The sequence below is a fragment of the Ursus americanus genome, chromosome 10 (assembly GCF_024610735.1).
Source record: "Ursus americanus isolate L20-20 chromosome 10, mUrsAme1.1.p, whole genome shotgun sequence".
NCBI lineage: Eukaryota > Metazoa > Chordata > Mammalia > Carnivora > Ursidae > Ursus > Ursus americanus.
This window is the reverse complement of record NC_142136.1, coordinates 12,101,900-12,124,214: the sequence shown is the minus strand read 5'-3', so window position 1 is coordinate 12,124,214 and position 22,315 is coordinate 12,101,900. Positions and strand designations below refer to the sequence as shown.

At 40.6% G+C, this 22,315-nt stretch overlaps 1 protein-coding gene across 22 annotated transcripts in view; it reads right to left on the bottom strand.

The window, feature by feature from the left end:
• DOCK9 (dedicator of cytokinesis 9) overlaps window positions 1–22,315 on the bottom strand; it is a 294,889-nt gene that overhangs the window by 56,430 nt on the left and 216,144 nt on the right. For 14 of the 22 annotated variants that reach the window (XM_087865020.1, XM_087865027.1, XM_045810969.2 and 11 more), the window contains 6 exons: window positions 20,937–21,051; window positions 17,586–17,652; window positions 16,531–16,578; window positions 13,823–13,959; window positions 6,107–6,222; window positions 86–223 (listed from right to left, as the gene is read on the bottom strand). In XM_087865020.1, coding sequence (XP_087721146.1) covers window positions 86–223; window positions 6,107–6,222; window positions 13,823–13,959; window positions 16,531–16,578; window positions 17,586–17,652; window positions 20,937–21,051 — 621 coding nt within the window. Of the gene's footprint in view, window positions 1–85; window positions 224–6,106; window positions 6,223–13,258; window positions 13,303–13,822; window positions 13,960–16,530; window positions 16,579–17,585; window positions 17,653–20,936; window positions 21,052–22,315 lie in introns of all 22 variants that reach the window. The other 8 variants (XM_087865025.1, XM_087865030.1, XM_087865033.1 and 5 more) reach the window with 2 other exon arrangements.

Here is a 22,315-nt window from a genome sequence, read left to right as displayed (position 1 = left end):
ACGTGCAGATCAGGGCTCCCGTCAGCTCCGGGTGCAAAGCAGACGAGGACGATCATCGAGGACCTGCCCCGAGGAAGCAGCTTACCTTATAAATGAATGACCTTAAGGCAGTGAAGACATTTTTTAAAGCTGTTTCAGACTGATGTTTTTGAAGAAAACACAGGTAGACGTCGAAAACTTTTTTCATGAGAGGATTATGTCCATGGTCAGCCAGGAGCTGGTTCTGAAAACACACAAGGCCAGCTTGGTTAGTGAGACACACCAGACACCCCTATTAGGTTGCTTACAATTTTTAGACTCAAAGGTTAAATGTCCCAGGGACTAAGACAACTTATAATTTAAACAAACTGTGCCATGAATCTCTAGGAAAGCACAGAATCCTCGTGTAGTACAAATAAGTCTAAAACTAAATTTCTGGATCAGGGAGATTTTTTCTTTTTTTTTAAAGATTTTATTTATTTAATTTATTTAAGAGAGAGAGTGAGAAGCGAGCACAGGCAAGGGGAGGGGCAGAGAGGGAGGGAGGGACAAGCATGAGCACGAAGCCCAATGCGGGGGCTTGATCCCATGACCCAGAGATCATGACTTGAGTCAAAATCAACAGTTGGATGCTTAACTGACTGAGCCACCCAGGTGCCCCTTGTTTTTTCCTATTAAGGGAAGGATTAATCATAAAACTTCCTAGCAAACCGTAACATGGCTTGATAGACAAGTGTTCCTCAGTACTGATTTGGCTTCTTATTTACTTATTTTTACTGTATACCATCAATCAATACAGAGGTAATCTTTGTGATATCTTAATTTCAACAAAGAAGTGCCCTTACAAGTGTCAGCTGATTAATGGGCTGGAAAAAATACTGAAGTGAGGTATACGAAGTGAGGTCTCCTAAAAGCAAGTTTGTGGGGTGCCTGGGTGGCTCAGTTGATTAAGTGTCTGCCTTTGGCTCAGGTCGTGATCCCAGGGTCCTGGGATCGGAGTTACGTAGTTCTCCCTCTGCCCCTTCCCCTGCTCCTGCTCTAGTAATTAAATGAAATGTTAAAAAAAATACAATTAAATTAAGTTTGTTTTTTCCAGGCTTCTCAGGCACTCTGTTAAGCAATGAATAAGCAGACAAGCTTGGTAAGGTGGGAAACATACAGGCTTTCATCAGGCACCATTTACCATCTGCACAGGTCAACTGAGTCTTACAATTCTCACCTGTAAAATGGTGACCCTAGAACTGACCTGGCACAGCTACTGTGAAGACAGGAGTACAGAAAGCATCTGATGCATACTTTGGTCTGGCTCAGTAAGTGGTGGCCAGCAGGACTTTAACATATCATGGGTTTTACTCGATGAAGCAAAACAAGTGGGCCAACAGTTCATACTTCTCAAAGTTCTGCAAGATTTTTTCACACCAGCGGTAAATTCATACTAACTGAACTCCTTGTGAATCTGGTTGGCTAAAACTCTCATAGACTGCTTAACACACAGGTAGACAGAGGTGTCACCGGGCTAGAGTGCAGCCATTGTGTCTAAACGTGCACTGACACTAACGGGCTACATCTTCAAATACGCACAAAGGTGTGTGTGTTTGGGAGAGGGCACACGTGTGCATTCTGCACAAGTCGGCAAAGATGATTATAATAAAAAACGTCAGGAGGCCAGTCTCCCAAACCAATCTTACAATTGTGTCAAATGACTGGAGATAGCTTATGGCCAAGTGATTCTGTTACATAGCAAAGTATGGCTAGAGGATTAGTTTTAAGATTTACCTCATCTTATTTTTGGAGAAAAATTTTACTCAAGGAATAAGTTTTGTTTTCTTAGGTCCAGTGATTCACAGATGTAGTCACAGCTGGTAGGACACCTGGAATTCACAGGGATCTTTATAACATGAAACACTGAGGCACAGTATTGAATTCCATCATGTGAAAGAGAAGCAATTTAATGAGCAGAAAATGGAATTTAATTAACTGAATATGATATAATTCTCAACCATGAGCAGCTGTTCACCAACTGGGAAAAAAAAAGAGGTTGTTTCCAGTGTTTTGGGAACTGCTGACATGGTTTGTTGTCTGTGAACATTACTTTTCCCAGAGGCCACTGTTCTCCCTAATTATGGCTGGATTAAGGTTTGCGCAGATATGGATGTGAGTTTTCCTTCTCCTAGCATTAGTTGCTGGAGACATCCAGAGGGGATGGCGCATACAAAAATCTCCAGGAGCCCTGGTCTTGCTGTTGGAATTGGCCTGTCTCCAAGTTCTTAGCCCAAGAGTTAAATTCTCCTTCCTCACTCTCTCTGGTCAAGGTTTTGCTTCCCATTTTCAGGATTTAGTCTTCTTGGGTTCTAATCTCAAAACCCACTTGCAAGAATGCAGTTAAAAGTCACTCACACTAAGATATAAGTAACCCCTCATTTCAAGGAGTAAAGCACCTCTTACCCCGGACACACCTCCATGTACCAGCTGCCTTCTGTAATCTTCCAATCAATTTTCTTTTTCTCCCTCCCTCTCTTTTTCACTAATTAGAAAGTAATATACACTAAATATAAAACAATTTTGAACATTCAGAGAGGTCCACAGCGGGAGGGGGAGGAAACAAAAACAAAATTACACTTCACTTCTCCAATCAGAAATCAGAGGTAACACCACAGTGTATCTTGTTTCTACTTTTTTACCCTTGTAGACTTGTTGGGAGGATAGGAAAATTCCATTCAGGAAAGTTAATGGCTTCTCTCTAGCAACAAGGTGGAGAATAGGTTATAAATAAATCTCAGGAACTGTCTGATGTGGATGCAGGTTTGACTGTTGTAACACGTTCTCCTTGGGGAAATGAGCCTTTCAGAGAATGAAGACGCAACATCAATAATCTTTAAAGATCTAGGAATAGGATAAAAATGAACTTAAACCCTGGGTACCAAAATGATAATGTCTAGAACCGTGCTATTTAAGACAGATATACCTTTCCTGGGCATATGACATTTAGTTTTATTTAGACATCACTTTAAGAATCTACCTTAGAGAAGAGCTGTTTCAGCTGCAAATGCTTACCAATCACTAAGGTGACCTAACTTCATGTGTCTTTGCAGACCAGGCTCATGATTGTGTAAACCAGACCACAAACTCCCTAGAAGAACCCAATTATCCACTGTGTTTCTCACCGTCACGTAGTGATTCTCATCAGGGAGCTCAAATCAAGAAAAGGCACAGGTGGAATTGCTAAAAATACACTCTCAGGTTAAATTTGTAAACACATTAAAAAAGATTATGAACTATTTAAAGGCCAGATTTGACTTGGGATTGTGTTAATCATTGACACTATAAATAGCCAGAGAACGGTATTTTTCTGCATGTTAACTACCTTGGTTTAAAAAACACACCCTTTTATGTATTAAATGAGAGAACATATGTGAAAGCATACAGCACAGGACCAGCATCTGGTTAAGTGCTTGGTAATATTCTCCTCTTTTTTCTGTATTGGATCATTCAACTACCTTGATGTCCCTCAGCTTGTTTTTTCTCTCTCTGTCCCTCCCCTGCCACCACCTCCCTGCCATACCTGGCTTAGTGGATGGAGAACAAGGGCTTTGGCAGGCCGGGTGTGCAGTGATCCCGGGAAAATTTTCTGACCTGTGTGAGCCTCAATCTCCTCATCTGTAAAATGGGAGGATAAGAAGACCCACTAGGCCAGGCTGTTGTGAAGATTAATGCTTGAAGCACAGAAGGCACTCAATAAATAGTAGGGCTTAAATATTTTCAAACATTTTCTCTCATTAAGAATGTGTTTTCTTGGCTACCTTTGGCAACTTGCTAGACGTGGTCAATTAAGAGACTCAGTCACGATGGGGCTTTATCTGTGGAAGATGATTTTTCTTGAATTACATCAGCTAACTCAATGTAGTAATTTAATTTTTCTGATATGCTCCAAATGATGCCTCAGCTGAGTAAATTATTTGCAGAGGAAGATCCCAGTGGCAGCTGTGCCAGCGGGCCTCACGAACCCGTAATCTAGGCCAGGTAAGCCTGTAGCGTGGCATGACATCCATTACTGCTGTAACATCTGCCCATCTTCCCACTTTTTAATGGGGGCGCTGAGCTTTAAATGTTTTTGCACATAGGCATATAGACTTTGACAGAGATCACGTCAGCACTAAAGCTCAATCTTCCCCCTGGGTCTCAGGAATTAGACCCTTTATTATTGGGCCAGGAAGGCATGAACACAGGGTAGATGTTTTTGGGTCCTTCATATCAATCTATTATATAGTAGGCATACTTGCCATGTTCTAGATAAGGGAATCAGGGTTTCCAGATGTCAAGCAGACCTACCCAAGGCTTAGAATCTGGTTAATGGTGGAGCTGGGATGTAAAGTCTGGTCTACACCCATAAAGCGGCAGGTCCTTTCAAAGGTTGTCTTACTTTAAACTTACAACACATCGGAGGCAGATCCTATTTCTTCTAATCTTACAAATGAGAAATCTTAGGTCTAGAGACATGAAGTAATTTTCCCAAAGACATTCAAACAATAAATGTCACAATCAGGGACCATCAGGTGTTGTTTCTCAAGAGTCAGACAGAGCCTCCCTGGTGGCCAGACACTGGAGATCTGGGAACCTTGATGAATAATTTTAACATGAAGTAAGTGTTTTTCAGGGGGCTAAGTGAGAACCACAGGCTGCACAGTAAAGAGATGGCCACTATTCTCAGGGAGCCACCAAACTACACCCGTGGTGCGTGTGCCCTCATGACCGGCCAGTGTGCCAGGCTCCACCTGACATGCAGCACCAGGGTCTCCAGCACACGGACATGGTGGGGCTCAGGCAGAGGGTAGAAGAAAGTGTCCCAACCACTGTTTTGAGCTTACGGATTCTCAGTGAGCAATGATACAGGTATACATGGCAGACAGTCACATTAAAAATGTCATTGTCTATTTGCACATTTTTCAACTAAAAACATGCAAGAGAAAATGGAAAGAGGTTCCAGACGTGATCCTGGCAGAGCAGTGGTTTTCCAGCCGTGGCATTCAGGTCTCACCCCCAGACTTTCTGATTTAGCCAGTCTGGGTCAGGGCCTGAGAATCTGCACTTCTAACAAGCTCCCCCCTTCTCTCTCTGCAGCCACTTCCGGCCGGGGGACCACACTCCGAGAGCCACGAGAGTGGAGGCTCCATGGAACAGGACACTGCTGCCCCCATACTCATTCGATTAGGGTTTGTATTTCCTCGTCTCTCAACTGGGTTTCTGTAATGACATTTCGTGGGGACACGAGTGGCGTGGCTGCTAAGAAGAATAAAGGTATAGTATAATAAAGTGACAAGATATCAGGGTAACTATTTTTATCCTAATAAAGAAATGTGCCTTATGAGAAGCAGAGATAAGTAAAACAGAAAATGACTTTGGTTATCTTTTCCAAATATCCTTGGAAACAAACACAGTTTCAATATTCATAGCCTATCAACCCTAATTCAATTTTCTTCTTCCGCGCTGAAAATGGAAGCGATCAATTAGCAAGACTGGGAAGTGTTAGGTTCCTAAAATCAAGCAAGTGGCTTACAAGACCATTTCCACCTACTTGAGTATTACTTGCTGAAACCTAAAAATAAGACCGAAACAAACTTTTATATTTTATCCTTGAAAGGCTTTTATCACTGAAGTTACTAACAGATTTTTTTTTTAATTGTAAGAGGTGAATATGTTCGTAATTATTGCTCTTCTATATAGAAACAGCTAGATTTGACTGCCGCTGCACTTGGGTATTCTCGAAGATAATAGGGACAGAAGTGTCTGATTAGGTTCCCATATTTATCATCCTCGAGGGCACAGCAAACCATGTTCCCCAGGTGAATGATTTCTTCTGGCCAAGAGTTAACCCACCAGGGACTGTTTCCATCATTTGCAAGCATGCAGCACACCCTGACCAGCTAAACTTTATTTCAAGGAATTCAAGTCATTAACGATGGAACAGTTTCATTAAGGGTTTTAAGGATGTGTGGTTTCTTTTCAGGGGCCAAAAGAGTTGCTGAAATAAAAAAAAATACAACACAGGAAGTTCTTGCTGGTTCAACTAAACAAGCAGAATGAATTTAAAAGGTATGGCTCTGACCGTGCCCAGCTGTTCAATACGAACCTTAAATGCCAGTGTAAACAGAGAGAGTGTGTCCAGAGCCGTGAGGCACACTTCAGTAGCAATGTTGGCTTCCAGCAGCGACTGGTGAAGCACGTCTGCGTCCGAGTGGCCATAGCCTGCGTGGATTACAACACCAGGTTACTGCCCAGTGACTGCAGACAGAGAGGCTGGTGCATAGTATAGTCACAGTCAACTTTTGATTATTGACGGAAGGCTTCCTCTGGGGCCTTGCTTCCCTTTTTCAATGGTGTGTGGGGGGAGGGTACGTAATTAAGAATGTGTCCGTTCAATTAGAACTCTTTTTCAGTTCTGGAAGGGAAAGAATAGCAGCAAAATTTATTGTGTGCTGACTGTGTGCCAGTCATAATTCTATGAACTTTAAATGTATTAGCTCATTTAATCCCGCAGCAGCCCTGTGAAGTATGTACATTATTCAATCCTTTTTGCAGAGAAGGAAACAGAGGCACAGAAAGGCTAAACAGCTCGTCTTCCGTCCCACAGTTAGTAAGCAGCAGAGCCAGGAAGGCACCTGGATGGGAGCCAATGAATTGAGCCACTGGGCTGAGCTCTTAGGATGGGAAGAGTGGTGAAGGAGGCGGAGATTTCCGAAGCTTCCTGCACAGACAAAGGCAGCAGCGCAGCAGCGCCGGGGCGGGGGGGGGGGGGGTTTAAGAAAATGATCCGGGGGTCAGGGTGCTGGCCCCTGAATCCAGCTCAACCACTTCCTAGTTGTGTGACCCTGGGCAAGTTATTTGACCTCTTTATGCCTCAGTTCCCTAATCTGTAGAATGGGGATAATAATAGTATCCACCTCGAAGGGTTGCAGTGAGCATTCAATTTGTTACAATCCGTGAAGTTCTCAGAATAGTGCCTGGCACATGGGGGATAGCCATGTAAGTGCTGAATCGATAACATAAAGATCTGTATCATCAGCCCAGAATGAGGAACGATAATCAAGAGTTGACTGCACTGCTAATAGTATTCTACTTGCTTTATCAAAAAGCACGAAAGCCAGTACATGTCTGAAAGAAACGTTTAAGAAAAGGAAAGGACTTGAAGAACCATAATTTAGATATAAACTGAGATCTTCTATATGTGGCTGTAAAAATCAATTTAGTACTGACATAAATGTAGCTTGACATACAATTTGAGATATTAAATTATGAAATGATATGCATTAGCAGAAATACATATAGGGATGCAGAGATGTTACAGTACTGATCTAGAAGACAAAGAAAGATGGCAATATAATGAAACATCATATAATGTCCTACTCCAAGGAGCAAAAACAAATCAGCACTTATTACGTAGGTAATTTTCTTTATACTCCAGAGAGGAGGACATTTTGTATATAGATCAGGAAAATAAAGTAGAGAAAACCTAGAGAATTTTCTTGAGGCCAATAGGAAAAACAACCCAGAAACTACACTCCAAATTCCTTATCCAGGTCACTGTATCACAGTACCTAATACTAGGATAAAATAAAGTAACTAGCATGATGTTATTCTTACTCTGATAAACGTCAGACTTACAGAGTGATTTTTAAAAGACTACAAAAGAGATTTTCCAAGCTGCCAAGTTGGCTCTTAAAATAGGCTAAAAATACGATCATGTACTTTCATCCAGTGCTGCTCTGCTTTTAGAAAGGTGGGTCTGAAGTTTTATGTTTGTGGACTGCGTGATTTTCACATTGCAGAAGAGCCGATGTGCCTTTAGAGGGGCTCAGTAACACACTGGCGGATGCAAGTCCTTTTTATGTTTACTTTTTTGGTAAGAAGTCTCCCGGAGAAAGAAAGATGGATGTACTTTGGTACTAATTTCGCTGGACTGCCCTTGTAAGCCAGGGCATCACCTCATTCGGCATGGTTTGTTTGGGAAGATTCAGAGACGGTGAAAGAGGAAAACAGATTGTTAATTATGGCTAAAGTGATCACAAACTGGGGTGGGGGGATAAAATACAACACCTTTTATTAGACCAACCAAAATTATCACAGGTCAGAAAGACCTTTTGAGGGCTGCTGAAGTTTTACAGTCCGGGTGAAATTGTATAAGGAACTTGCTTTGGGATCATTTTGATATTTTTCTTGACAAAGAACTGACGTTTTCTCACAGGCATGATCATTATAGATGCAACTGCCTACACACTGAAGAATTTCCACAGCACTACTTTTGGCTGAAGGTCTGGACCCACTGAGGACTGGAATTTGGCAATGTGTTGTTTTTAAAACACAGACTCAATGGCCATGCTAACGAAGTTTTTATGTAATTATGTATACGTGTATGGAAACATGACAATGACAAAATTTCTCGAAGCTCTTACACCACCTATGAGCCTTGACATTGTTTATCTAATCTCCTTAAGGGTAACAGTCAGATTCATATAGAAATCTGTCTGCCCGTGTCTGAATCCTCTAAGAATAAAAGAAATGATCCTTTTAAGCCATAACTGGTTATAATCTTGGTTTTTATTAAACTCCTATCTCAAAAAATCAGCAATTTCCTGAGCCAGTGTCATTAAAAAGTTCCTAAAAATAAAGGGCAGCATGGTGATGTTGTCTAAGCGGTAGAGAAGGCACAGACAGTTCACCGAGGGGTACTCCCATGGAAACCGCTTGTCTCAACGCCTGGAACTAAGCTGTGAAGGAGGGAAGGCTTTAGTCATTGATCACCACGTTACAGGCCAGCCCAGGAAAATGAAACTAACTTGGTACAGCCAAAAAGAGGTCTTAAGAAAAAACGCAATTTCTTAAAATATCGGTCAGCAACTTTTTTTGAAACTGATTAAGTGGATTCTCACTGGGACAAGTAAGGAATGCTGTGTTAACCCTACTGATTTTCCACGAGGGAACAGTGCTGTGCCCTGGGGCACAAGGCACTGACTGACTATCTTCAACCAGGCTGATCAGAGAGAGGAGAACTTCCTCGATGTGCCACCTTTGGCACACGCAACATGGATTGCTTTAGCGTCACACTGACACAATTTTCATTCGTTATCATTCTGATAAATGATTTATTCTAAAATCCCCAAGTCTTTAAACACACAGATGCCAAGGATGAGATTTTTTCCCCCCTCCAATGGCATCTGCTAAATAAACTCCTGTTGCTAGAACGGCTTGACTGAATAATGCTGACCACATCTGTAAACTGTCTCTCCCTCCCCATTGCCATGACATCAGAGGTGATGTGGCAGGAGGGACACAAACACTTGCCTTTTCCGAATGTCAGAGGACATTTGGGCTCGAAGTCAGATACGTATTCTAACAGTAGACACTTTCAACAGGTACCTTTAACCTTATTTTTACTGTTAATTTTTTCCCTCTGGCCCACATAATATGTATCCAGAAAAAGAACACATTTTATGGGAAAAAAATAACTACTACCAAATGATAAGGAATCCTCTTGCTAAAAGAAGTCCCCAAACGTGGAAGACCTAGTCCCCTAGATGTATTAACTCATGGTCTGCAGCTTTTACTAACTGAATATATTTTTGCAAAATAACAGACAGATCAACCTCTACATTATCTATTTGTTCATCTCCATCTCACTTTCATTGCTAAAAATATTTTCTTCACAAATGAGAAAAGAGTAGACGGCAGAAAAAGGAATAATATTTCAAGGCCAAAATTATGTGATTTGCTATCTGTCCTCTGATTCACACGAAAAACCAAATGTGCTCAAAATGATTTGTGGAATGAGTCTATAATCTCAGAATTTATACCTGAGGAAATGGTGACGCCATCTGCTTTCTCTTCTCTGAAGAATACCTCAACCTAACGTTCAGCTGTGTCTGAAAATAGTACCTGCTATGGGATATACATTCCAAACTGTTAAAACACCTGGTTTAAGCATACATTGTAATTTAAAGTCCTTTTTAAGGATATTAAAAATATAAATATGCCTGACTTTAAATAGGCATTGTGCCAGACTTTCTCAGTTCTGAAACCCCATCAATTGCAAGAAGTACCAATGACTGACTGCCATATTGGATGTAATATGCAAGATAAACACGTGAGACAAGTCTGTCATAACTCAAAGATATAGCCTAATATTAGAAACGCTAGAAAACGTGCAAAAATATATTTCTAAAGCGAGGACCTGCCTCAGAATAAAAAAAAGTGGCTTCATAAATATTTCATTTACTGTCCTGAGTATAAACTTTTAAAGCAACCAAGTCTATTTTTTACTTATTTTAAAAGATATATTGTCATGCTTAAAACCTTCTGAAAAATATTAATCTTATTTCAAAGGACATATGTGTTCTCTGCATTTTTCCTGTTAATTCAATATTATATACATAAGGGAATTTAAATACCACTGATACTCATTGTCTTGCTTGCACTTCAAAGCTATCAAAGAATTTCAGAGTTAGATGTGGTCTTACAAGCCATCTCAGCTAACTCCTCACTTCCCCATGTGACGTTTAAGAGACCTGAGCAATATCTCCAGGGGGTTCTAATCCAGTCTGTTTTCACACCTCCAGCTCCAAGTGCCCACTACCTAATGGACAGTTCAGTTAGAAAATGGTTTTCCATAATAACCTCAAATTACATTCTCTGCAAGTTAATCCGATGACCCTGAACTCTCTCTTACACCGAATTATACAAAATGCAGGTTTTCTTCAAGTGTTTCTACCTCTTCCCTGGCTTTTCGCCACCTCATACCTGTGAGAAATACGAATTATCATGCAAATAAATTTAATATATTCCTAGAGCAATATATAACAGTAAAGTAAACACAAAGTGTTATTTTATATGTCTTGCACATGTATCGCTTACTTGCAAACATGTCTGACTTAGCTTCCCTCCCACAGCATGGTTTATGTAAAATATTCTACACGTAGCTATCACTTTCAATTTGCCATCTGACACAAACAGCTTCTGTTGATACACAACAGGATGCACTTTACAATAAAAAGGTCAATAAAAATGTCTTAATGTTGTAAACATTTACTTTTCATGTACCTGGGTAATGACCCAAATAAAATGAACCTCTATCTTCTGAGTGTTTTTGAAAGAGTGAAGACTATTTGGCCACAGTGGATTTATCATTTTCATTATTTCCTATCAAAATCCAAGAGTAAAGATAAGACCCTCCCATGGTTACATGTAAGGTGCATATGGTGTCTTTCCCTAGGTCCTACAGGGATATGCTAATGAAGGCACGAAACTTGGCCTCCATTGGATTAAATTCCTGGCGGTCCTCTGCTGCCCCCAGCTGGTCAAACTGAGGCCTGACAAAGCCTTTCCTAGTCAAGAAAAAAAGAAAACAAAAAATGCATGTGGTGTACGTGGGGAGGGGGCACTCTTCCTAGTTTTATTTTTTTCTAAAATAAATTTTAAATAAATTCTAAAATAAATTTCAGACTCTGGCACCCTGCATATCTCTCACATACTGTATTTATGTCATATTGGTTGGCCCAACAGAAGGTACTGTATTCATTGTTAAAGAGGACTTTTTAAAAAAGACATAGATGCTACAAATTTCCCATAAAATACCTAGGTACAGGCGTAAAGAAATCATGTACGTATACATATACATGCTCACACACATACACGTGTATACATACAGCATGTACTGCCTTCTCTGCGGGTTTTGGGAGAACTGACAATTTGGAGCTCAAAAAGCTAACGGAGGGAAAGGCTGAAGCCACACGGATACATCATCAGATTCAGAGTTGTAAATGGAGACTGAGTTCTAGGAGAAGATGCAAGGCCTGTGAGACACCAGAACCAATGTGGGATGAGCAGGAATTGTGGGAACAGAGGAGAAGGCTAAAAGAATCAGCTACACACTGTTTATTGGGAAGGCAGAAGGAGAAACACTGATTGAGGATGGTGTCACTGAAAACTGAAGCAAAAACTGCAGGATGAAAGAGGAGAGAGGCAGGAAGGACAGGCTCTCTGTGGGTAGCAGGAAGAGAGAATGGGAATCAACCATGTTAGCAATATGGTGCTTGGCTGCAAAACACAGCCAGCTGTCTCTCTCCTCCAATTCAAGCCACCATCGCAAAATCTGTTTGCAGTGGGAGGAGCTGCTGTCTATCTTAGTGGATGAAGGTTATATATTCATGTGTTGATCATTCGTTTTACTTTTGTTTGTTTTCTGTGTTTCCTAAATGATTATCTTTGGAGTCAGGGACTCGGTCTGCTAATTTTTTTTAAAGTGCTTTAAAGTTTAAGTATTTATTTCAACTGATAGTGAGGGAGTCCCTGTGTTATAAACTATCTGGGCAAAGGCAGTGTAGCAAGTCCCGCAGAACAGTGAGAATTTAATTTCTGTTCGCTAAATAGGAAATGAAAACTAAAACCAACAACACTTGTTTCAACCCCTTGTCTGCAGAGCTAGAAAAAGCCCGAACAAACAAGATGTGGAAAAGTCAAGCATTATAGCCTGAGATGTGTCATGAACGTACATTCTATAGCTGAGTGCAGGACGCAGCAGGGGCTCCTGAGTGCCACTGATTCGGTGTGTTTGTAAGGCACATGTAATACTGATCTAAATTAAGCTTAGAATTTTATAAAGAGAGTCTATACCCATTACATTGAACTCTGTTGGGGTGGAAGAATGGGTAGCTGTTGTATTTCAATTCCTCAGCCTTCTTACTCTGAACTATTATCAATTTAAAACATTTGGAATATTGTCTTTACTCTTAGCCTACATAAAGAAAGAGGTATGAAGATAACAGTGAATGGGATTCGTATGATTAGAAATGATGAGAAGATATTAATAAGTATACATGAAAGACATTACTTGGAGTGAGAACAAATAACTGTCTACATAAAACAGTTACTAGCTATGTGATGCTCGGAGAAAAGATGAAACAATTCAGAGAACACATCACTAACAGAAATGGTATTTATTATAAATGATGGCATTAGTTTTTAAAATGCTGCATGGTTGGTATCTTTTAGGTTTTCTGCTTTGAGAAACCTTTAAGGAGATGAAACACTTAAGTTTCTAGAAATAGTACATGATGCCATGTCTCCTCTGGCGATATGAAAAAAGTAAATTAAAAATATGCTCCCACTTTTTGGTAGAATCTCTATTGTGAAGTTAGAAAGCCCCAAAGTTAGGAAGGCAAGATGAACGAAAAGGTCTTGGCTTGCAAGTGAAGCGGCCTCATAAGCAGACTTCAACCTGATTAAATCTTACCATTGTCTACAGAAATTCCAAGCACACTTGATATCTTTCTCACACTGAAAACACAGAAAAAGTCACTTTGTTATTGGCTTTTCCACACCCTCACAAATTGATTCATGGGCTTTATGTTTTCACAGCAGTTTAAGGATTAACATACATTCAAAGCTGGAATGTCAGAATGTGGACACTTGATCAACTACATGCATGGGCTCGAAGAATGATAGGAACTGGTCCCAGACGTCCTCAGGACTTGCACAGTGAAAATCCAAATATTCAATTAAACATATCAGAGAATGTTTGGCTGTCAAACCTGCCAAATTTCACATTAAAAATACTGAATGGAGGGGTTGGGACAAAGGGTCCGGCACTTTTAGGTCTGGTGCCGTAGCTGACCATGTTCCACATTGTGTCACTCTCCTCCAAAGAAGGGAATTTCGCCATGAGCTCTTCATCCCACTTGCTCTGCGCTGGAAGAAAAGTCAAGTTGGTGATGTGGTGTGGTGCGGCCTGGGGCTCTCCCCTCTGAGATGTCACATGAGGTGGCTGGCTGTTACGATGGTATGTCATGGGACTTACTGTGGTTAAAAGTGAGAGAGTTATCCAGGCTGCCCAGCTGCTGCAATCTGGCATGCATCATTCCTGTTCTGTTACGGGAAACAGGCAATGTCTGAGATTTTCGATCATGAACTATGGGTCCCAACCCCTCCTGGTTCCTGCAACATGAGTGAAATGGGATAGAAGCAAAAGTTAGACTTGTTACACTGCAGCGAGACGAGGAGGGTTAGTGAGGCCAGGACACAGCACAAGGGGAGCGGCCACACGCTGACTGGGAGCAGCGCGGCCTGCTTGGGGCTGGGTGAGCCAGAGACGCTCTAAACAGGGTTCACAGCAAAGCACCTGATGACGAAGAAGCAAAAACCAAGCCAAAGCAGTGAACTTCTCAGTTTTACGAAGTACTTTAGAGATGCTGCTTTTTAAAAATTAGAGCATCAGTCCGACGTGGTGCTAAAGGTTAGCGTTCTGACAATTGCCAAACACCACGAATCTTTTCGGATTATATATGTTATTAAAGAGCAAAAAAAACAAACAACCTTTTTTTCTTAATGAAAACAATGCTTTGGAGGAAACAGAGAACAAACATGCAATGAGAGGGATTATATGAGGCGGTTTTAACACCTTTATTCTTACCCAGGCAGGAAGGAGAAGAGCCACACACTTTGTTAAACTTGTCAGCAGTCAAGTAAAGAAAATAGAAAAGTGACCTGGGTTAGCAATCAAACAGCTAACTTCCTACTGTGTACCATCACCAGAGCAGATGAAAAATGAGACCCGTGCTAGAATGACACCTGTCCCCCAGCCCGTAGCCAACCGTCTCCCTCACTGTGTTATTGTGTGGGGCAGAACAAGGCATGCATGGAGTATCATCGGGCAACATGCTGCTGGGTGATTTCACAGGGACACAAGGAGAAGACGCAGTGTTCATCAGATGGGACTGCCACAGAGGGCAGACACCGACAGCATTCAGACGCCTGCTTGGGATCTTCGTCACATGGAGCAGAAACCACGGGAATCTTCTACAAAGCAGGGCACATCTTTCCGCAATGCACATAACAAGCACCACCACCTTCCACTCCCGCCTTCCTATGCCCACCTATTTTTAGGATAGCCTGAAGAAGCACACTTTTACATGCAAATATATACAGGGTGCTTATAAAGTTCAGCAGATTTTTTAAAAAAATTAAATTTACAGCCATTAAAAAAAAAATAAGTTCACAGTTACACAAAACCCAATTCTAAAATATTTTGTTGGGCAGAAACCTTCAGCTTCCCACACGCACCATGTTCAGCTCTGCGGCATATCATCCTATTTTGCACAATGCTCTCCAAATGCCATCTTGTGCTGTGGGCGACAGTTACTGCAAGAAGGCTGTGACGCTTACTGGGCACAGTGCCTTCCGGTTACAAATATACCGTGTGCCCATCCTCAAGGGGCAGAGTCAAAGGGAATGAAGTCGGGGTGCGAGCCGTTACTGTATAAGGTCACCTTGTATATACTTGCATTTGGTACTCAAAAGTGCAAATGTGAAATTTACTGTTAGGATAATAAATAACAGCTAAAATGAGAGAACTTTAAGTGCCACCACATTTCAGTTAAAAATAAAAACGAATAGGATGAAAGCATAAAATATGCTCTCTAAATTTGCTCTTTAAAAAAAACAAAACCCACAAACTTTTATTGAACATGAAACATAATTCTGGAAGTGTCTCAGATATCCCAAGAAAAGAACAATGTTAACATAAAAAGTAAAATCTCCACGCTCAAATAGTCTTAAAAATCTCTTTCCTGTTTCATTGCTGTAAAACAGAATTGTCGATAAGAAGAAAAACTCAATCACTACTAAATTTTAAAGTTTGTCCTAAAAATATACATACGTTTACTTATAAGTGAACTGTTAAAAACAGTAACAATGGAAAAACAGGATGCTTAGACCAACCCCATAAATACATTACAAGATACACAACATGGACAAAAACAAATAGAGACGCACGGAGCAGCCGCAGAGCAGGAGTGAGAACGTGGTTAAGGACAAGATGTGCTCTCAGGAAATGGCTCCAAGAAGGAGCAGCTTGGGTGCCCCTCACAATGAGTGTCCAGCTCCCCTCGAACTCAGTATGGATCTGAGAGTATGGTGTGGGGCAGGGCCATGAGGATTTACGAAACTCAACCAAGAGTTTCTGGTCAGAAGAAAACAGGGCACGGACAGCTTATCTGGACTAAGGGAGAAAAGGCTCCATTGCATAGGTTTTTACGGAAGTCCGAACAAATCTGAGATGGACTGAAAACATCCTTTCATGAAGAAAAAAGGAAAAGTGGTTATGTGAGAAATTGGTATCTTCGTAGTTGGGAGAAGGAATGGTAAAAAGTGACCTTTGAAAGTCAAACAGGGGCAGCAAAACCAGTGAAGGAGGAGAAAAGAGCGAGAAGACACATCTGGGAAAAGAGAAAAGGGACACGGAAAGAACAGAACACGGGGGAGCATATGTAAGTGCAGCAGCAGGCCACGAAGGGAAATCCTTCCAAGAGATGTGCATGAGGCAAAATGAGACAGAAGGAGTGTGGGAACACGGTGAAAGATGCCACCAGATTTGAGGGTAGCAGTCCAAAGACATCGCTGCTGTTTACGAGAATTCCAACTGCCAATCATCACAGATGACAATTCCCACACGTTCAGATCCAAGTAATACAGAGAACAATACACATTCAAACTAAACCCCCACAGTACCTGGCTATATATCGCTTCCCCATGTACTGGAACTGGTGTAAGCAGACTCTGCAGACAGGATGAAAGGTTATTAGGAAAACGTGAAAATAAAATGGTTTTCAATACATTGCTTTATTAAAACCCATCAGCAACACCTGAATAAACTCATACACCTACCACTAGCCTCTTACTTCTGGTGTTCAGAAATTCTCAGGAAGGTCTCTCTCACCCAGAGAAAATCGCTAACCTACAGGGGAGGCACCACGATGTGCTGTCCCTACTACGCAGGGCGGTTAAAGCCACAAAGGAAAGCCTGAGACCAATAGGATCATCTACTGGCTCAGGGTTTCGACATTGACTCACACAATTCGCGTAAAGCACAGGCCCTGGTGCACTGTTCCCAAAAAATTTTGGATTTGGAAAACCATCTGGCCCCAGCAATTTTTTTAAGTAGGCTCCACGCCCAGCATGGAGCCCAACGTGGGGCTTGAACTCATAACCCTGAGATCAAGACCTGAGCTGAGATCAAGAGTCAGATGCTTAACTGACTGAGCTACCCAGGTCCCTCTGGCCCCAGCAATTCTGGATAAACAATTGTCAATTCATGGTTTTTTGTTTTTTTTTAAAGCAAAGAGCTTAAAGGAAATCAGAAACTTAAATTGAAGAGATAAAATGAGGTAATGTAGATAAAATGTAAGGTTTCACTTACATTTAAAAATTATAGCTATTTTTGTCTCAGTTTTTACATCTGCTTGAGCTAAGTTAGATTCAACTTCAAAATGTAGTAGCATCCACCCAATTCAGCTAATAATCTGGGTCATTTTATTCAAATGGTTTGTACACATAAGCAGTTAGCTCTCATCTATAACAACCACATATCTAATAATTGAAGGTTGGTTACTGCCCACTGAGTCATGTGCTCCTGAGAGCAGGTGCTGGGGTCAGGTCCAGGAGAAAGAGCTTAAAAAGTGTGAATATGAATAGACTGCATTCCTGGTTCAACTACATACTACTGTTCCCACCTCCTAATTAGCCAGGAAAAAGCAAGAGGCAATGAGGAAAACAAAACTACTCACTCAGATATTGTAAAAAAATCCATAAGTTCAGCTGTTGAAGCCTTGTTCCAATATGTAAACAAAGCATCTAGAAAGTAAACATTAATTCAGTCAGAATCATGATGTGTATATGTGTACATGATACATTAGGGGATGGGGAAAAGATTTTGTATAAACCCTCAAACCCTTTTATAGCAGATCAAAGAACAAACCACAGTGACTAATCTTTACTGGTAACATACACAACGTGCTATTCAATTTAAAGAAGCTATATTTGAACACCTGAGCTTTAATTTCATCATGCATCACCTAGCACTACATAGTACATATTTAACTTACACATAATGTGCTCCTAAATTTCAAAGAATACAAGTAGGCAAATAATCTCAAGTTAGGCTCTCTCTTTGCCTACTACAGAATCTCTCTCTGGTAAGGAATCTGTTGAAAATTCTTGCATGAACTCTCTTTCTAACACATACATGCAGAGAAATGGAAGCATACGTGCTCACACACTGTTTTTCCTTTGAGTTTTAACTCAGTAATACAGCTTGGATCTATTCCAATCTTTCCAAGTTGCCTGATATTCCTCTCCATAAATGCACTATAATTGAGTTACCCAGTCCCTTACTGATGGACATTTACTTGTTTTTCCCCCTTATGTTTTGCTATCTCAAATTATGCTTCGAAGAATATCCTTTTACATGGACGTATGCACACTTGTCCAACTACATCTATAGGACAAATACTCTTAGAAGTGAAATAACCATGTCAAATGTTACGTGCATTTAAAATTTTGATAGATGTTGCCAAAGAGCCTTCCAAACAAGCAATGTATGCAAGCTCCTGTTTCTCAGCAAAATGATGCAGTATACTCTCGATTAAGAAGTCACACTCACACCTGTTCTGCATCAAGATGACTTGGCATATTTTTAGTAAAGGCAAATCTTGCAAATCTATTTACAGGAAGCATTCTCTGTGCGTGACCCTTAACTTTTTAAAATTGCACAAAGGGTGTTATCATTTGATAGTTAAACATTTTTGCATTCTTGTATTTTATACTAAGGTTGAGAAACTGGTGAAGAGATTTCTCTCAGGGAGAAAGGCCACTGAGATTGGGGACTGAGGAGAGTGAGAACATGTCTGCAGAGATGCTGATGGGTCATGAAGGTGCATGGCCACAGACTTTTCACTCCACACTTGTCAAGAATGGTGGCAGGCAGGAGAATACAGCCATGAGATATACATGGAGAATCTGTTATATGCGAGCAGTGTGCTAGGTGGTCTCATGATTGCACACCTGTCATATCTAAATCCTCACCATAATCAGAGGCAGTACTCCAATTTACGGATAAGCTAATGAGGCTCAGGGAAGTCAAGTCGTTCTCCCAACCACCAGCCTAAAGAATCATGGTGGAATGGGGATTTAAATCAAGTACACCTGATCTTAAAAGACACATTTAGTTTATTAGACCAGTAACATGGGTGAGTCAGTGAGCTTCCATCTTTTAGGAATTCTGATTTTAGATTCCTGAGGGACAGACCTTGTTACTTGAGGGAGGCCACACTCATGTGGTGAGCACCCAGAGAGCCAAGTGAACACTGGAGGACCTCTCAGGGTCAACTTGCATATATCTGTGGTCACCCCAGCACATATCAGACAGAGCCAGCTGGCCTGCCAAGGGGCACCAAGCGCCTTTCCTTGCTCTTGGCTATGGGCTGAGGCTGAGGCTCAGGCTACAGACGGAGGAGAGGGTGTAGACAACTAACCTCTATGAAGGAGGGAGGGGCCTAATGTGTAGGAGGTGCTCCTTTAATGTGGGAAAAGGGAAAGAGTAGCTGTACAGTTACACAGTTGAATTTGGTTGTCTGTCTGGTAAACTACTCCAAAGGCAACTTCTCCCCCACCCCATATCATACACAAGAATCAAGTCCAGGTAGATATTAAGATTTAAATGTGAAAATTTGAATAATACCACTTTTAAAGAAAATACAGAAGAATATCTTCAAGACTCTGCGGGTAGGTAAAGATTTCTTAAACACAACACACACACACAAATTCAAGTTGTAAGAGCAAGGAAATTGATAACTTGAAGGTAATTTAAAAAAATCTCTAAAACTGTTTTTGAAGAGGTCTTGCATTTTAAAGTATATGCATGGCCTTCCAGAGGGCTGCCTTTAAAGGATAATTTTCACTTGGATGCAAAATTTCTGGTACACTGGTCTTAAAAAAGCAGTTATGTTCTAGTTATATATCATATTTATTATTCGAAACTTACAATATTTTAAGGATAACTTTCACCATAGGAAAAACAGAATTACAAAGCTGGCTAAAATTCACCACCATGATGTAAAGTTCAGAACTTTTAACATTAAGGGAAGAATTTAAACTTTATAACCAAAATACCTGAATAAGTACCCAGTGCTTTGCTATTTGGTCATCATTCAAGGAAAATGTTGTCTATTTGTTGTGTTTTTAAAAGCTATTTTAAAGTAACAAATTGACAGAACAATAAAAAAACTCAGTCCTGAAGCATTTTAAGGACAGGTACATGGTTCCTAACATCTAAATACTAAGGTCTGGCTATTAATGCTGTAGAAATGGAAGCTCGAGAGGCCTTTAGCATTTTGTTTTCAAAAGACTTTGCCTTCTCTCAATACACTTCACAGGACACTTTCTGATACGCTGCAGCAAAAGTAAGACAAGATTTTTGATCAAGGAAGAAACGTGACATTGTACCATGGCACAATTTTATGTGATTGCTTATATCACAAAACCAGAGTTGAAATGTCCCATCATGGATGTTTATTCTATTAAAGCTTTATTCTATTAAAAAATGTGGTTGTCAAACCCTTCATGAGAAACTTAATCTACTATGATACCACTAACTCCATCAGAAAACTAAAAAAATCACATCTGACTTCCAGTTAAAGCCAGTAATGTCACAAACACTCTAAATGGAAGAGATCTTTAGATCCCCCAACACTACATATTCTAATTCAAGAGCCTGACTAATTAAGTTATGCAAGTTGCCAGTAAGTTGGTTTGGACAAATGAAATTGTTTTTAACAAAAATCAAAGGCTACCTCATTTATCTGCTTCTGTCTCCTTTGATTATAGTGGTAGGTCTGAGTTTAATAAAAAAAAATTTTAAATGGCCCATGCATATTTTAGAACTCACTTTCTAGAATAATTAGTAAAAACCCTTTTCCGAATTAAGACTTTAATTTCTGCTACAGTTAGTAAAATAACATGTATTCCAAATGAGGAAGAAAAGCCTTTTAAGTCCTTTTATCCTTTCAAGCAATTACAAGTTTGAAAAAAGAAACCAAATAGTGAAACAAAGTAAAACCAACATCTTCACGTTTACCTACCATCAGACATGCTTTTTAAGATGTAGAGGAAACACATCAGCAGGCTCTTTATCTCAGACTGGTCAAGTTTGTCACAACGAACCACAGAATTTCCCAAAGTGCCACTTTGTTGGTGCTAAAAAAGGGAAATATAGGTGATTTTTTAAAATCCTTCATTACAGGTAAAACAAAATTAGGTTCACTTTTCTCCCTTGCAAGAGAAATATTCTTAGAATTGGGTCAAATCACAAAAATTGGAAGGTATAAAACTCATTTGTCGGCAAACCACAGGCACACCTTCACCGAATACACACACAGGTGCTAGAAGCTCTGACTTGCCTCCTTTGCATACTTTCCTAAGAGACAAGCCATCAGGCAGAGACTTTTCAAACTGGGTAACCATACCAGCTTAGTTCAAAATGCCAAATATATTCTCATGCAAAAAAGGATGTGTGCTAGGGTCAAACAGAAATGATGAGTCGGAAGACACTGCAGAACCAACCATATCCTCAGGAGAACAACAGTGGCTGAAAAAGCAAATAAAATCTACACTCCTATAGTGTTCCAGCCACGAGAGCCTGGGGCTGAGTCCCTGTCATTCAGCTGACATTGTGGGGGCACCCTTGGGGGGAAAACAATAGGCAGGTACCCAATAGGGACAAATAAGGACACCTCAGCAGAGCTTGGCCAAAGACCCTAAACTGATGAGATTATTCCCTCATCAGCTTAGCTCAACACTGCAAACTTCAGAAAGCAGAGGGCACAGGGTGAGAACAGTTTTGCCACTAGACAGCAAGTTTACATGTTTAAGGGGTTCACATTGGGAAAAAAAAAAAAAAAAGAACAAGAATCTCATCACCTGATAAAAACACAGGAGATTTTAAAATCTTTGAAGTTATATTTCCAATTGAAAGCAGGATTTTTAATTTTTTTGGCAAATACCAAAGCAGAAAGATCAATAAAAAAATATCTTTCATTCAAGGTACTGGGTGGGCAATTGGAAAAAATATACAGTAAACAAGTTTAATTAATAACATACATGAGTATTTTTATTATAGGAAGAAATACAGGTACAGTTAGTGGCAAAACCGTAGCGTGGATGCATCATTTCGCCCACCCCCTTCGCCAGGGCCACTAGGAGAACCCAATACTTCTTGCAGTGGGAGGGAAGGTGCAGCATGCAAAGTTTCCTCTGGCAAAGGTGGGATTGTTAGAAGGGAAAAATCCACAGTGACCCGGTTTTTCCTGGCTGACTGGCAGCTCTCTTCCTCCTCTCCAGCACTGCGCATGACGCAAGCAGAATGCCTCCTGAGCAGCTTCTCACTCTATACATGAAGGCAAGTCACGGTCAAGGGGAAAGTTCACCACGTCATGACACACACCACACTGAGATGCTCGCA